General features: G+C 39.8%; 3 protein-coding genes across 21 annotated transcripts in view; 1 reads left to right on the top strand and 2 right to left on the bottom strand.

The window, feature by feature from the left end:
* Positions 1 to 93: 93 nt before the first annotated feature.
* On the bottom strand, positions 94 to 1,731 carry LOC116429482 (uncharacterized). The gene is made up of 4 exons (XM_031982479.2): positions 1,260 to 1,731; positions 890 to 1,076; positions 627 to 808; positions 94 to 548 (listed from the first exon to the last, which is right to left on the bottom strand). The coding sequence occupies exons 1-4, from the start codon at positions 1,395 to 1,397 to the stop codon at positions 348 to 350; spliced, it is 708 nt and encodes a 235-aa protein (XP_031838339.1). The 5' UTR covers positions 1,398 to 1,731; the 3' UTR covers positions 94 to 347.
* A 432-nt stretch (positions 1,732 to 2,163) lies between these two features.
* On the top strand, positions 2,164 to 12,271 carry Lztr1 (Leucine zipper like transcription regulator 1). Of its 5 annotated transcripts, none has more exons than XR_012999274.1 (11): positions 2,167 to 2,466; positions 2,547 to 2,780; positions 3,173 to 3,481; positions 3,579 to 3,693; positions 3,790 to 3,956; positions 4,013 to 4,574; positions 4,633 to 5,083; positions 5,151 to 5,329; positions 5,406 to 5,690; positions 5,767 to 5,949; positions 11,826 to 12,260. XR_012999274.1 is itself a non-coding variant. In XM_031982563.2 (10 exons), exons 2-10 carry the CDS (start codon positions 2,674 to 2,676, stop codon positions 5,884 to 5,886), a joined length of 2,295 nt encoding a protein of 764 aa, XP_031838423.1. In that variant the 5' UTR covers positions 2,167 to 2,466; positions 2,547 to 2,673; the 3' UTR covers positions 5,887 to 7,451. The 5 variants fall into 5 exon arrangements, 1 of the variants encoding a protein (XP_031838423.1); XR_012999286.1 differs by lacking the exon at positions 11,826 to 12,260 and adding an exon at positions 7,649 to 7,752; XR_012999288.1 differs by having other exon boundaries at positions 2,164 to 2,780; positions 3,277 to 3,481; positions 11,826 to 12,271.
* The window catches only part of LOC116429530 (pleckstrin homology domain-containing family G member 5), a 133,271-nt gene continuing 128,096 nt past the window's right edge, over positions 7,445 to 12,619 (bottom strand). For 11 of the 15 annotated variants that reach the window (XM_076370342.1, XM_076370286.1, XM_076370290.1 and 8 more), the window contains 9 exons: positions 11,627 to 11,772; positions 11,239 to 11,550; positions 10,488 to 10,637; positions 10,057 to 10,317; positions 9,491 to 9,742; positions 9,198 to 9,418; positions 8,803 to 8,973; positions 8,496 to 8,725; positions 7,866 to 8,107 (listed from right to left, as the gene is read on the bottom strand). In XM_076370342.1, coding sequence (XP_076226457.1) covers positions 7,866 to 8,107; positions 8,496 to 8,725; positions 8,803 to 8,973; positions 9,198 to 9,418; positions 9,491 to 9,742; positions 10,057 to 10,317; positions 10,488 to 10,637; positions 11,239 to 11,550; positions 11,627 to 11,772 — 1,985 coding nt within the window. Of the gene's footprint in view, positions 7,594 to 7,865; positions 8,108 to 8,410; positions 8,726 to 8,802; positions 8,974 to 9,197; positions 9,419 to 9,490; positions 9,743 to 10,056; positions 10,318 to 10,487; positions 10,638 to 11,238; positions 11,551 to 11,626; positions 11,773 to 12,619 lie in introns of those variants that run through there. The other 4 variants (XM_076370328.1, XM_076370334.1, XM_031982560.2 and 1 more) reach the window with 4 other exon arrangements.

Here is a 12,619-nt window from a genome sequence, read left to right as displayed (position 1 = left end):
TAGCCTTGTAAAATAAATAAATAATTTATTAAATAAATATATATTGAAAAGACCAATATAAAAAGTACAACAAAGTTGCATGATTATGAATACACTATAATGAGCAATATTTAAAACTTGTATATTTTTATTTTTATATTCCTTTTTTTATAGTTGCAAGAGATTTTGTTTAATTTCATTTGGACAAATTGTTTATAATCAGTTTAATCTGTGAAAAAATCGAGTGCACTGTGCTTCCTTGAACACAATGCCTCTTCTACTTTATTTTCTTAACCTATTTGTTCTCTTCTTTACGTATAAAGTACTTTTCAACACATCAAATAAGCAATTGAGAAATTCTCTTAAGTTTAAGTTGCCATAGAGAATATTTTTTTCCTAACAGCATCCATAGACTCATGGTGCCAGTTGTATTCTGTTGTTTCTGTTGACTTCTCAGGTAAAGGTCTTGTTTGACATCCCATTATTTCTACTTTGTGCTTTTGTGGAGAGATACTTAACAAGTCTAAAGCTTTTTTTACTTCCTCTGGCCTTAGAGCATTAGAACAATCCTAATTTCACATATAAATATATTAGGCATTATATACATCATTGCATAAATCCTTTTTTTTTCTTCCATTAAAATTTACCTGCTTATTAGCAATTACTAAGATTGGTACATTGTCCATTCTTGCATCATCTAATAATTGTTTAAGGGTGAAAGCAGCCAAAGATAATTTGTCTGTATCAGATGCATCTACTACAAATAATAAAAGATCTGTGTCTTGTAGAAAGGCTGCCCAATATTTTCTAGCAGCTTCTGTGCCTCCAACTGATAACAAAATTAAACTTATCTTTATAACAACCTTAAACTAAACTTTGGTGAGAGACAGAATTAAAACAATATACATACTGTCCCAAATATTATAACAAAAAGATCCATGTTTTATTCTATATACAGAGGAACCCTGTGTGGGTTTCGGAGGAACAGTATAACAACTTTCATCACCATTTGCAACACAAATTTGATTTATAATAGAAGTCTTTCCAGCTCCATCTAAACCCAAAACAACCACTCTTTTTTCATGAGTGTCATCAATCTATAAACATAAAATAACAGTCACTAGTATCATGTTCATGTTCAGTTCCATGTCATTGTTTCCTTTGCTGATGTTTACTGAATAATTAAGAAAATATCTAAACAAAACGAAACAGGACATGATTGAAGTTATCCTCTTTCAAATTGTTCAGAAACCCGAACAAATCAAGAGTGAAGCTCTAACCTTGGACACCTCTTCAAAACCTTCGTCTATTGTCAGAAGCTCCCGTTTTTTCCAGTATCGGTACGCGATGTATGTACCGATACAGGCACTGCCAATCCAAAGAAACTTCTGGCCGTTTCGAAATACAATTCGTACCATTGTTACTCATAAAAATTTCTGCTTAGAGAAACACCGAATGTGGACCACTTTCTCAGACTCAGTTTCTCGTGTTAGCACGTTATAGCACGCGTAAACACCTCACCATGCCTTTCGACATCATTTAAGCAATGTATATACATATATTTCAATTGAATACTACAAAGTTTCATGAAAATATATTCAGTAAAATATAATCACGTGAATTGTAACAATTTACAATAAATTTCTCTATCAACGCGCCAACTTTATTATCATTTATCAACGTGGTACTACTGATAAGATATACACACATACAGAGGCTACACATAAAATCGACCTTCCCGTGTATCCTTTGAATTAGCAAACATACAGGATGTTCCAGTTTAAATTCTACATTGTAAACTCCATCCACGTTAAGAACTCAATCTTATCTCACCCCTCTCTTATCAAGGGTTGCTTTAAAGTATTACTGAACATTAAGCTATACTGACACTGGGTAGTAGTTTGATAAGATCTGCCTATTGAGTCAATGTATGATGAATTAACACGAAACGATGACATTTGGTGTTTAAAACCGTGATAAATTAGATCATTCTTTAATAAAATATGTTTATTACTTGACAAAATATAAACGAACTTTTATACTTTTCGTATGGTCACAATTTAAGCGCCATTATTCGCCCGTTCTTATTCGTTATAAGCTCACTTGAGATCACCTCCAAATGTATCTATGCATTTGTACCTAGGTTTTCAAAAATACACGTAAAATAATGAATATATCATGAGTTTAATTTATTACCCATTTACCTCTACTTAATATATTATTATTCTGATATTGTTATAATTTACATATACTCTGAAATTTGAACGCACTCTGGTGCATCCTGTACAGGTGCAGATCTACAGTATCATGTACTGTTAAGTGTAGTTTAGTAAAATATGATATTAAAAATTAATTGTGTTAATTGTTGATCACGTTTGGGATATAGAATTCGAAATTGTATATAATTTCAAGAAATCATAATTTTTTTGTTATACATCGATGTTTCGAAAAACCGTTACGATCGCACATGTTTTTGACAGTTTTGTGGTCAGTGAATAATTTTTCTGACCTGTGAGTGGTGGAAAAATATTTTCTTTTCTGTATTTATATAAAATTCATGATTTCAGGTCTTTTCAGACCCGTTATTATAAAATGCATTACTCGTTCGTATATTACGAAGAGCGGTTAGGTCCAGTCTTTATAGGTTAAATATGAATTCTCTAAAATAACTGCATTACTTTGAAATAAGTAAATATGAATAACGTTGCGACTGCAGAGTGCTTGACCCTTGATTTTGGACCTTTTGAGACTGTCCATCGGTGGCAACGAATGCCGGAATGTGACGAATTCGTTGGCGCCAGGTAGTGTATTTTAATTAAGCCCATTATTTCTTATAAGCCTCACTCCTGTTTGATTAGTTTAAATTTTTCTTAATTTTTTATAACGTCATTTGTGCAAAGAATAATTTTGTTACAGCATTTTTATTCCATAATTGTGCATCTGTGTTTTGGTCGTGTCCAGCATATTCCAGTTTCTTTACTTATTTTTGTAACTTTGTTTCAAAGACAGTTTCTTTGTATTTATCAATTGAAGATTATAAATAAATGATAAAAGTAATTACAATACTAGTCACATATAATTGGTGATCTATTTTCCTCTTTTTATCCTTTTCTTCCTTGCATCAATTGTATTATTAGAAAGTGCTTTATAAATGCATTACACCAAATTTTACCATTCATTGTATTATACACAGGCGTAGCAAACACACTGTTGTAGCATACAAAGATGCAATATATGTTTTCGGCGGTGATAATGGTAAAAGAATGTTGAATGATTTGTTACGATTTGATGTGAAAGAGAAATCCTGGGGACGTGCATTGGCTGCAGGAGCTCCTCCTGCTCCACGTTATCATCATTCAGCAGTTGTGCATGATTCTTCTATGTTTGTATTTGGTGGTTACACTGGGGACATACATTCCAATTCAAATCTTACCAATAAGAATGACTTGTTCGAATATCGATTCCAAACTTGCCAATGGACAGAATGGAAATTTATTGGGAAGTATGTTTCATTTATTTCATTTACTTTCTATGTCATAAAACATCTTACTTCTCAGTCACCCCTAAGTTCTAAGTATAAAGTAAAAATCTTTTTTTAGAACACCTGTAGCTAGATCTGCCCATGGAGCTGCTATATATGACAATAAATTATGGATATTTGCTGGCTATGATGGAAATGCAAGATTAAATGATATGTGGACTATATCATTATTGGTAAGTTTGCCAATTCTCGCGCAAACAGTTGCGACGTTTTGAGTCTATCCTTTATATCTCGAAGATTTCTCTTATCGTTTTTTAATTCTTTTTTAGCCTGGAGAGCCAAGAGTATGGGAAGAAGTTGTTCAATCAGGCGATTGTCCACCTACATGTTGCAATTTCCCTGTTGCAGTAGCTCGAGAATCTATGTTTGTCTTTAGCGGCCAGAGTGGAGCCAAGATCACTAACAGTCTCTTCCAATTCCATTTCCGAGAAAAACGGTGAGTTTCATCTTTCATCCTTGTGATATGTAACTTTACATAATAAATGTCATCAGGTGGACTCGTATTTCAACGGAACATATTCTTCGCGGTGCACCACCACCACCCGCACGACGCTATGGTCATACCATGGTCAGTTTCGATAGGCATCTTTATGTATTTGGTGGTGCAGCTGATTCCACATTGCCAAATGATCTTCATTGTTACGACCTCGATACGCAAACGTGGAACATTATTCTTCCATCTGCTGATAGTCAGGTTCCGTCTGGTCGTTTGTTCCATGCTGCAGCGGTGATAGGGGAAGCAATGTTCATATTCGGTGGAACAGTTGATAACAATGTCCGATCAGGTGAAACATATAGATTCCAATTTTCCTCTTACCCAAAGTGTACGTTACACGATGATTTTGGGAGATTATTGAGTGGACGTCTCTTCTGCGATGTCGAATTTGTCGTGGGAGAAATGGAGACAAAGATACCTGCTCACATAGCCATGGTAGCAGCCCGATCACAGTTTCTCAGGACTCGAATCAGACAAGCGCGAGAGAAGAGAGATAAGCACTTAGAAGATGTGTTTGGAACCACAGATGTGCCTATTAAGGATTTGCCCTTATTGGAGGTAAGTATCTTTAAGTGACCGGCAATAAGTGTTCTTGCTTCACATAGCATTGTTAAAGGTGAGGTTGAAAGATGCAGTGCCAGAAGCATTCGAGATGGTTCTGAACTACATATATACCGACCGTATTGACCCAACAAAGAGGAGCGAAGATGGATCGAGTAATCGCGTCGAAGATCCACTGAGCAATCGGATTGTACTCCTTATGATGGACGTCTATCGTTTGGCGGTACAATTTAATATGGAACGACTGGAACAATTATGTGTTTACTATCTGAAGGCAACTATAAGTCACGCGAATGTCCTGGAAGCGTTGCACAACGCTGCTCACTTGAAATTGTATTTTATAAAGGAGTTTTGTCTAAGTTTCGTCGTTAAAGAGAGTAATTACAATCAGATTGTTATGAGTCAGGAGTTTGAGACATTGGATCAGCCATTAATGGTGGAAATCATTAGACGGAGACAGATGCCACAGTCAAGGAACTTTTGTAAGCAGGATGATCTTGGCACAGGTAAGATTTCTTATTCTTGCTTTGGGAAAGAAACGTTTAACCAATCTTTTTTATTCTGTTGCTTTAGGCACAACATTGGAACAAGATATGAAGGCATTTTTGAAGAGTGTTGGCTCAGAATTCTGTGATATAACGTTAATGTTAGATGGTATGCCCATTCCTGCCCATAAGGCAATCCTTGCAGCACGGTGTAGTTACTTTGAAAGTATGTTTCGTTCCTTCATGCCAGAAAATAATATGGTGAATGTAAGTAATTGATTATTAATTACACATTCAGCCCATAATTAAATATGCTCCAATGTAACGCATATTTCTCTGGCAGATACAAATAGGCGAAATGATTCCTTCTCCTGAATCTTTTGATTCTCTGTTGAGATATATCTATTACGCAGATGTATCTATGCCACCTGAAGACTCTTTATACTTATTTACTGCACCTATTTTCTATGGTTTTACAAATAATCGGCTGCAAGCCTTTTGCAAACAAAATCTTGAAATGAACATCAGTTTTGAGAATGTTATTCAGATCTTGGAAGCTGCTGATAGGATGCAGGCCATTGACATGAAGAAATACGCATTGGACCTCATAGTACGCCATTTTACTGAGGTACATTTCATTTGAATACTTAAAGATTCTCGTATCGCTACCGTATACCGATAGCCATAACCTTATCGGATTGCAGGTTGCAAGGTTACCGAAATTGCGACAATTAAGCAAAGAACTTTTGTTGGATATTATCGAAGCCTTGGCTGACGAACGTAGCGAAGCACGAACCTGTCAGGACATGGCTAATGATTGCTGACAGTTCCCTGCCTCGCAACGTCTTCCACTTTATTTCGACTTGTCTTTGCCTTCTAGTTTCCAAGTAAGTATTCAGTACAGTATCTTAACAACATTTAATATCTTTTACCTTCTGGGACACGGGTACATGGTAGACGAATGTTTGAAGAGTTTGAAACAACAGGCGCGCATGTGAACCGGTGAATAACCTGCATTATCCTGTACTAACCTTACCTCCCCCACATTCGACTCCGGGGATTCCCCATGATCGAGGAATCGACCGATATATATATAATTCGATAAAACAAATAAGTCATCGATAGCGTTTAATTTTAGGCTTCTAATAGAGGATTTAATTGCAGTATAATTAGAAATAATATTTATATATAAAGATACAGAAAATTCTTTATGTAATATATATAATCTTAATCGTAAGGTGCAAGGTATTAATAAAATAGGCTGTAAAACATTATCAAACCAACTTTCACTGTAGCGATTCTCAATGATTTAGGATCGGTGGGAAATGAGCGGGTACTGAAATTGAACAACCGATTAATAAATTATGTACTATATTTTGAACTTGACGCACAATCGATATTTTTTTCTTTTACGATAGATAACACTTTTAAGCTTAATGCAGGCTGCGCAAATTCAAGGGGGGAAGTGGGGGCAAGGGTTGAAAGAAACTTTACATGGGGAGCTCGTATAAAATCATTGCTCTTGTTTCACGTCTACGTATTGTTGTCTCTAGTTGGGTGAATACTCGTCGACGGCCCAACTCCTTCGGTTCAGTCTCTTCAACAAAAGTATTGCGAAATCGAATTTGTACTTAAAGTAAACGCGTTCCTCTCCCGATGCTTCTCTCGTGTCCTCCCACGCTCGGTACAGTTTAATCGAAGCTTTTGTTTGTACGAGGGATTTAGCGCGCAACTGTCTTCTCTACGAGAAAAAGTGTGAATTCCCTAAGTACGTGTGTCCTCTCTTCTAAACGATCGATGCTTTATTTTATTTATTTATTTATTTTTTTGTTAAATCACGAACTCGGTTTGTTGTGTTGAATAATTTTTTTTCCCTTCGTTTTTCAATGTCTTTTTTTCTTCTTGTTTAGTTTTTAAGTTTAAAATCTTCGCTAGAGGCGTCTTGAACTCCAACTATTAATTAGTCATCTAAACTTAAATCACGATACATAGTAGTTACGCTAGGTAGGCCTTTTCCTTGTTCTCCTCGTCGACTTAGAACTCTAAATGAACTAGGGTAATATTTAAACGCGCGCGGTCCGAGCCGCCGCGTCGGTTAATTACAAAATGAGATCTAGATGTTACACGACTAATCAAATAAGTTACTATGATACGGTCGTGGTACAAACTTCACGTTGATTTCGAATGGCCCCAATCTGGAAGAAGAAGAGAAACGAGGATCATCGTAGATGGGAATCGATTCGCGGCCAGCGGGATAGATACACTGTTTACTCACCGATTGTAAAATTGCTCGATTCTTATCGTAGGCACAGGGAGTACGAGACGTTTCGCTTACTCAATTTTATTTATATTTCCCCTTCCGTTTTCCGAGCCTGCATGAAAGTGTGTGCAGCACTTGCATACAGGCAACAGAATGCAACCATTCACGTTTCGAAACACGACGTATCACGTACACCCTTATCAAACGGCTGATGGTCCGTAGCAATTTACCTTTTCGGTAGGTTACTCTTGTACGCCAGCTCTTGTCATTTCTAAAACGAAAAATCGTACTATCCGATAGCAAGATCTCTGCTTTGTGTTCTATAGGGGACACCAAACACCGAGACATTTCATGCGACATGCAGGACGTTGCACGGGAATTAATATCACCCGAAGGATCCGATTTACGGAAACCGTTATCAATCGGATCACGTCGGACGCACACTGAATTCGACCGGCAACTATCGAGGTCTGACTCGAGGAGACTGATCGTAAAGAACTACCGGCATTAATTTCGAAATAGAGGATAGACTTTGATCTCGGATCAAAGCTTTTTAACCTTTTCCTCCGCGATGCTGCTCGCCGATGGCATCCTGTGCGAAGGTTCCAGCCTTCTACGCCTCTCGTCAATGGCCTCCGTGTCCAGGTTCATCGTAGGTGGCAACGTTTGTGTCACAGACGAGCTTATGTGTCTCGTTTTAACGAGAGGCGGGTTTCGCGACTGCGGAATCGCGAACGCTCTTCTTAGTGCCCCCCTCGGGGGCGACGGCGGCGGATACGAGATACCTGATGGTACATTTTACGTGAGCATACCTTCAGCCTAATCTGTTCTCTTTATTCACTAACATCAAGCCGTGCATCTTGTATCATTCGGTATCGTAGGTGTCTCAAGTGGATTTCGATAGGAATTACTTCGGGATAGAGGATCAACGGAGATACGTTTATTGATAGATTGACTGCGGCGATTGGATCAAGGAGTCATCGGACTCACAGTGACACGGGAATGTCACTGTCACGATTGATCCATTGATTTAAGGGACATGCCGCGCTCAACCTATCCAGTAACTCTGTCAGGCATGCACAGTGCTGTTCGTTTCGCCGGTGTTTTATTGTCAAATGATACTTCTAGAGAGGTTAACAGTGGAAGAAGATAAATTCCCGCGTGGGTAATTGCTACCTCGGTGCCCAGGCGAAAGCAAAGTGTCCTTGCTCTTTGTTATTTGGGGAACGATTAGAAGCGAGTTTGGCGGTGTCGGTGATACTGTCGATGTTTGCGGCGAGGTAGCTAGCGTCAGGTTTGGCAGCGATTGGCCCAAGCTAGAATACGCTGGTACTTGGACGCTCAGTGTGTTCGGCGTCGGCGACTTACTCAGCAGATACCGTCTATTATCAAATTTGTTAGGACTAAAATAACGTTGAAAATTCTCGGTCAGATTGCTGGCTGAAACTGTTTCTCAGCTGTCCGTTATAAGCGTGTTTACCTGATCTGCAACGGTCTGTGATTGTGTCCTGAACTCTCGCCACCTTCCTCGGAGGACACGCTCGACCCGTGCGGCATCTCGCTGGTCTCCACGCTGACGTTCCTACTTGGGTTATAGCTGGGCAGGAAGCTACTGCTTCCTGGAGAGACTCCTTCCATCTCTATGCTTCCACTGGAAGTTGTTTTAGAGTTTAATTAAGAATACCTTCCGGGTAACCTAGACTGGCACTAGATAAGTAACACTTCGCCTATTGGCGGTTATTTAGGCAATTGCGTTAAGAACTAATAACAAGAGAATCATTGATCTCCTTTCTACATAGCCTAGACATCGAAGAGCTTAAGATTCTTTACAAGTTTCGCATAGACGAAGTGCTTAAAGGATTCACTGCGTCAAACCTGTGACTGTGGGCAAGGCTGCTAACACGTGACGCCCTGCTACTTCCCCTAGGCGTTTTCAAAATCGGTTCACACTCCTCCCCGTCGAAGTCCACGTCACCTAGGTACGTGCTAGGCTGCCGGCTAACCGTTCCTAGGCTCAAGTTGAGCGTGTTACCGAGCGGCGGCACCTTCATCAGCGCAAATTGCTGCTGAGCTTTCCTTATGGATTCCATCCAAGACTGCATAGGAATATCAATCGATGAATTCTCGAATATTTCATGTTACCCATGGCCAAAGGAAAGCCGAGATACCTTGGCCAGTTTCGATTCACCGGCGCTGAGAACGAGAGCAGCCGACGCTGCCTCGTACTCGTTCAGATAGACCAACCCCAGGCTGGATGGCTCCTTCAGCTCGTGTATCCGGATGCGGTCGATTACGTACGGTTGCCTTATGATCTTCAACGCGCAACCGACTGATCCCGACGAGCCGCCGGAGGAGGGTTTCTTGGTCAACGGTTTGCAGATCAATAGCATGTCGGTTAACAGCATAACGCGCACTTCCATCTGTCGACAGTTAATCAGTGGGTCAAGTAATTTCTGATAGTTTCCAGTCTCCTAGGAACCCTAATTAATTAATATGTTCCATCGGACGAGGTAGCTGGATTGGGTTGATCATTGGACTACCAGAGCTTCGCCTGTATCTCTAGATGCTTCATTGCTTTCATCGCATCAGCTGAAATGAGGATTGTAAGGAAGATGGGGATTACCCGGTGTTTGTGATCGTTAGGAGTTTATCTTGCGAGCTCTTCTGACTAAGCAGATACAGGAATCCATCGGTGGGGTTTACAGAGTTAGACAAGAAGCTTTAGCTTTAGTACCTTACTGCTCGCTGCGTCTCTCAGTTTCAAGTCACCCTCGCGGAGGAGCACTCTGAGGGTGTCTTTGGGGCAGCCGGGTATCGGCACATTGGCGATGTCAAATCTGCTGTGGATTTGAATCAGTTTCTCCAGTTCCTCGTCGCGGGACTCGACCACATCGTAGCTCTCTATGCGCGACGCTGCGTTGTTCAGTCGCGCTGTCTCTTCGCTCCTCTTCAGGGCGGCGTTCACGGACGCCACGAAGTCGTCCACGGATTTGATCTAGAAGATTTTGCTCGTAGTTCCTTCTCTTTATGTAGAAAATGTGATTCGTCGTACGAATTCTAATGACTAATAATTCTGACAAAGCCTTTGTACAACTAGAATAGCAAGAGAAAATACAACAAAAGGAAACTTTCTGTAATCTCAGTAGAGATTAAACTAAAGCTCACCATGTGTATCAATTCCGCCCGTTGATCTTCGTCCTCCGTGTTCTTCTGAACGGCCTTGAGGAGGAGCGAGTATTTGGTCAGCCTCTGCATAGGTTTCACCAGTATGTCAAGTAGTTTCAGCCGATTGCAATCCTTCTGTGTTTCGCACCACTGGCGGAGAACGTAATCAGGTTAAAGGATGCGATCGATCTATACTTCAGTGGACCGAGATTGAGACTCGAACGCGCAGACGCGGAAAGTTAGGATCGGGAAAGCTCGTGCTATCTCTCTACTAGATCACGTTACATCGTTGACCGTAGAAATTGTTAACCAGTGATATCGAATGGACAATTTTTGTCTCTAGACCCTTCTCTTTTCGAATTCGATTAATTCAATCATACATATTTGAATTCTTAACGCGTTCCACGTCGGCCCCGCGATAACGGGGGATTTCTAGTCTATCGTGTAATTGCTAGTCCCATATTAATGTAACATTTTAGATGTATAATACAAATCCAAAGTAAAATTAGAAAATCGAGTTCCTTCGTTTCCGAAAGTTAGAAATTTCAGTTTGATTGATGTTCGAAGATATATCAATATAATCACCGACGCTCGCGTTTCTAGTAGTTGAGATTTAAAGAAAATCGAATTCCTTCGTTTCCGAAAGGTAGAAATTTCAGTATGATCGATGTTCGAAGATATATCAATATAATCACCGACGCTCGCGTTTCTAGTAGCTGAAATTTAACCGGTGTACGATGCGTTGACTCACCATCAGATAGACCGCGAACAGTTGATTATCGTTGAGCCGGTCTCTACAGTATTGCTGACACCTGCTCTGCTCGGTGCAGTATCTGGTGTAAGGCGCGAACGTTTGCTCGAACGTCTCGAAACCTTGCAGAAGGTGGCCAGGGTCGAGCGGTAGTCCCGTAGACCTCGACGAGTTCACCATCATCAGAACGTACTCGGTACAGAAATATCGGTTCGCGGCGTAGATTTCGGGAATGTTGCTGAAGAGCTTGGTCCTGTCGACCTCGGTCAGGATATTCGAGGTCTGCAGGCTGCACAGGCACGCCATGAACAGCTGGAACGATCGACAAGCAGGATTAGCGATAGTCGAGCTCGATCTTTAATAGGATTCTGAGAAATTCATCACTCACGTCGGTCACGACCTTTAAGGTCTTAATGTACGCCAGCTCTGTTTGCGCTAACTCCCACAAAGCAGTCTGCTGTTGCTGCTGCTTCTCCGACAGTTGGTCCGCATTTTGAACGATGTCGCGCCAGTCTTCCTCTAAGTTATACAAGGCTGCGAAGGGATGAATAGTTATCAGTAATATGTTTGTATATTCTGTTTCACAGGTTGCTGCTTGCTGAGGTAGCGACACAGCAGCGGTATCGTACGTTCTATGAATGGGCTGAAATCACACCGAATCTACGCTACAGAATGGGTACCGATCCCAGGTACTAAGGATGCGATGTTGCATCAGTGATCGATTGATTATACATATGTACGTTTAACAGTTTTGCATTGTAAAATAATTTATTGAACGTTAATATAAGATTGTTGTACAGAAGCGTTCTTGTTTCTTGTGAACAGTGACTTGAACCCATCCTTCGACTTAACCTTCGCAGAATTCAATCGTTTCTACTTTACTATACTCTTATTGTGTTATTAATACTACTTTACTCTTTACTTTACGATGCAATAATATAAACAGCGAATATTGATATCTGCAGCTCATTAACACACTATATGCAAAAACGTAAAAGTACTATTCTCATGTACCGTAGTACTAAAGTATTAAATAAATACTTGTATATCTTCATAAAAATTTTTCACAACAGTAGATTGATTCCTTTTGCGTATGATTGAACGTATTCCTACTTGCAATGGGAACTCCCGAAAATATGTTGAATGATAAATAAATTGAATGTAACTGATATAAGTTGAAATGAACAAAATGGCCCGCAATGTGTTAAGTGGATGCCGATTGTTAGCACTGATAGGGTTAACCCTTTGTGGAAGAACGTTGACATTTCGGAAAGATGAAGTGTTCGTATTTGGAAGACTAGAGAAATGATTTAATTACTCTGACAGCAAGAGATCAGCTCGCAGTTTCCTTTTCTCCTATTAATTAAGTAACTGATATTTA

Source organism: Nomia melanderi, chromosome 1 (assembly GCF_051020985.1).
Source record: "Nomia melanderi isolate GNS246 chromosome 1, iyNomMela1, whole genome shotgun sequence".
In the NCBI taxonomy this organism is placed as follows: Eukaryota; Metazoa; Arthropoda; class Insecta; order Hymenoptera; family Halictidae; genus Nomia; species Nomia melanderi.
This window is presented reverse-complemented; position numbering and strand designations above follow the sequence as displayed.

Bases quoted from the DNA above. Each gene is read 5' to 3' on its own strand.
- LOC116429482 (XM_031982479.2), bottom strand. From the start codon at position 1,397: ATGGTACGAATTGTATTTCGAAACGGCCAGAAGTTTCTTTGGATTGGC. The intron at 1,077-1,259 runs GTTAGAGCTTCA...TTATGTTTATAG, and splicing joins GTTTTGAAGAGGTGTCCAAG to ATTGATGACACTCATGAAAA. The intron at 549-626 runs GTAAATTTTAAT...ATGTGAAATTAG, and splicing joins TAGTAATTGCTAATAAGCAG to GATTGTTCTAATGCTCTAAG.
- Lztr1 (XM_031982563.2), top strand. From the start codon at position 2,674: ATGAATAACGTTGCGACTGCAGAGTGCTTGACCCTTGATTTTGGACCT. The intron at 5,330-5,405 runs GTAAGTAATTGA...TTTCTCTGGCAG, and splicing joins CAGAAAATAATATGGTGAAT to ATACAAATAGGCGAAATGAT. The intron at 5,691-5,766 runs GTACATTTCATT...ATCGGATTGCAG, and splicing joins TAGTACGCCATTTTACTGAG to GTTGCAAGGTTACCGAAATT.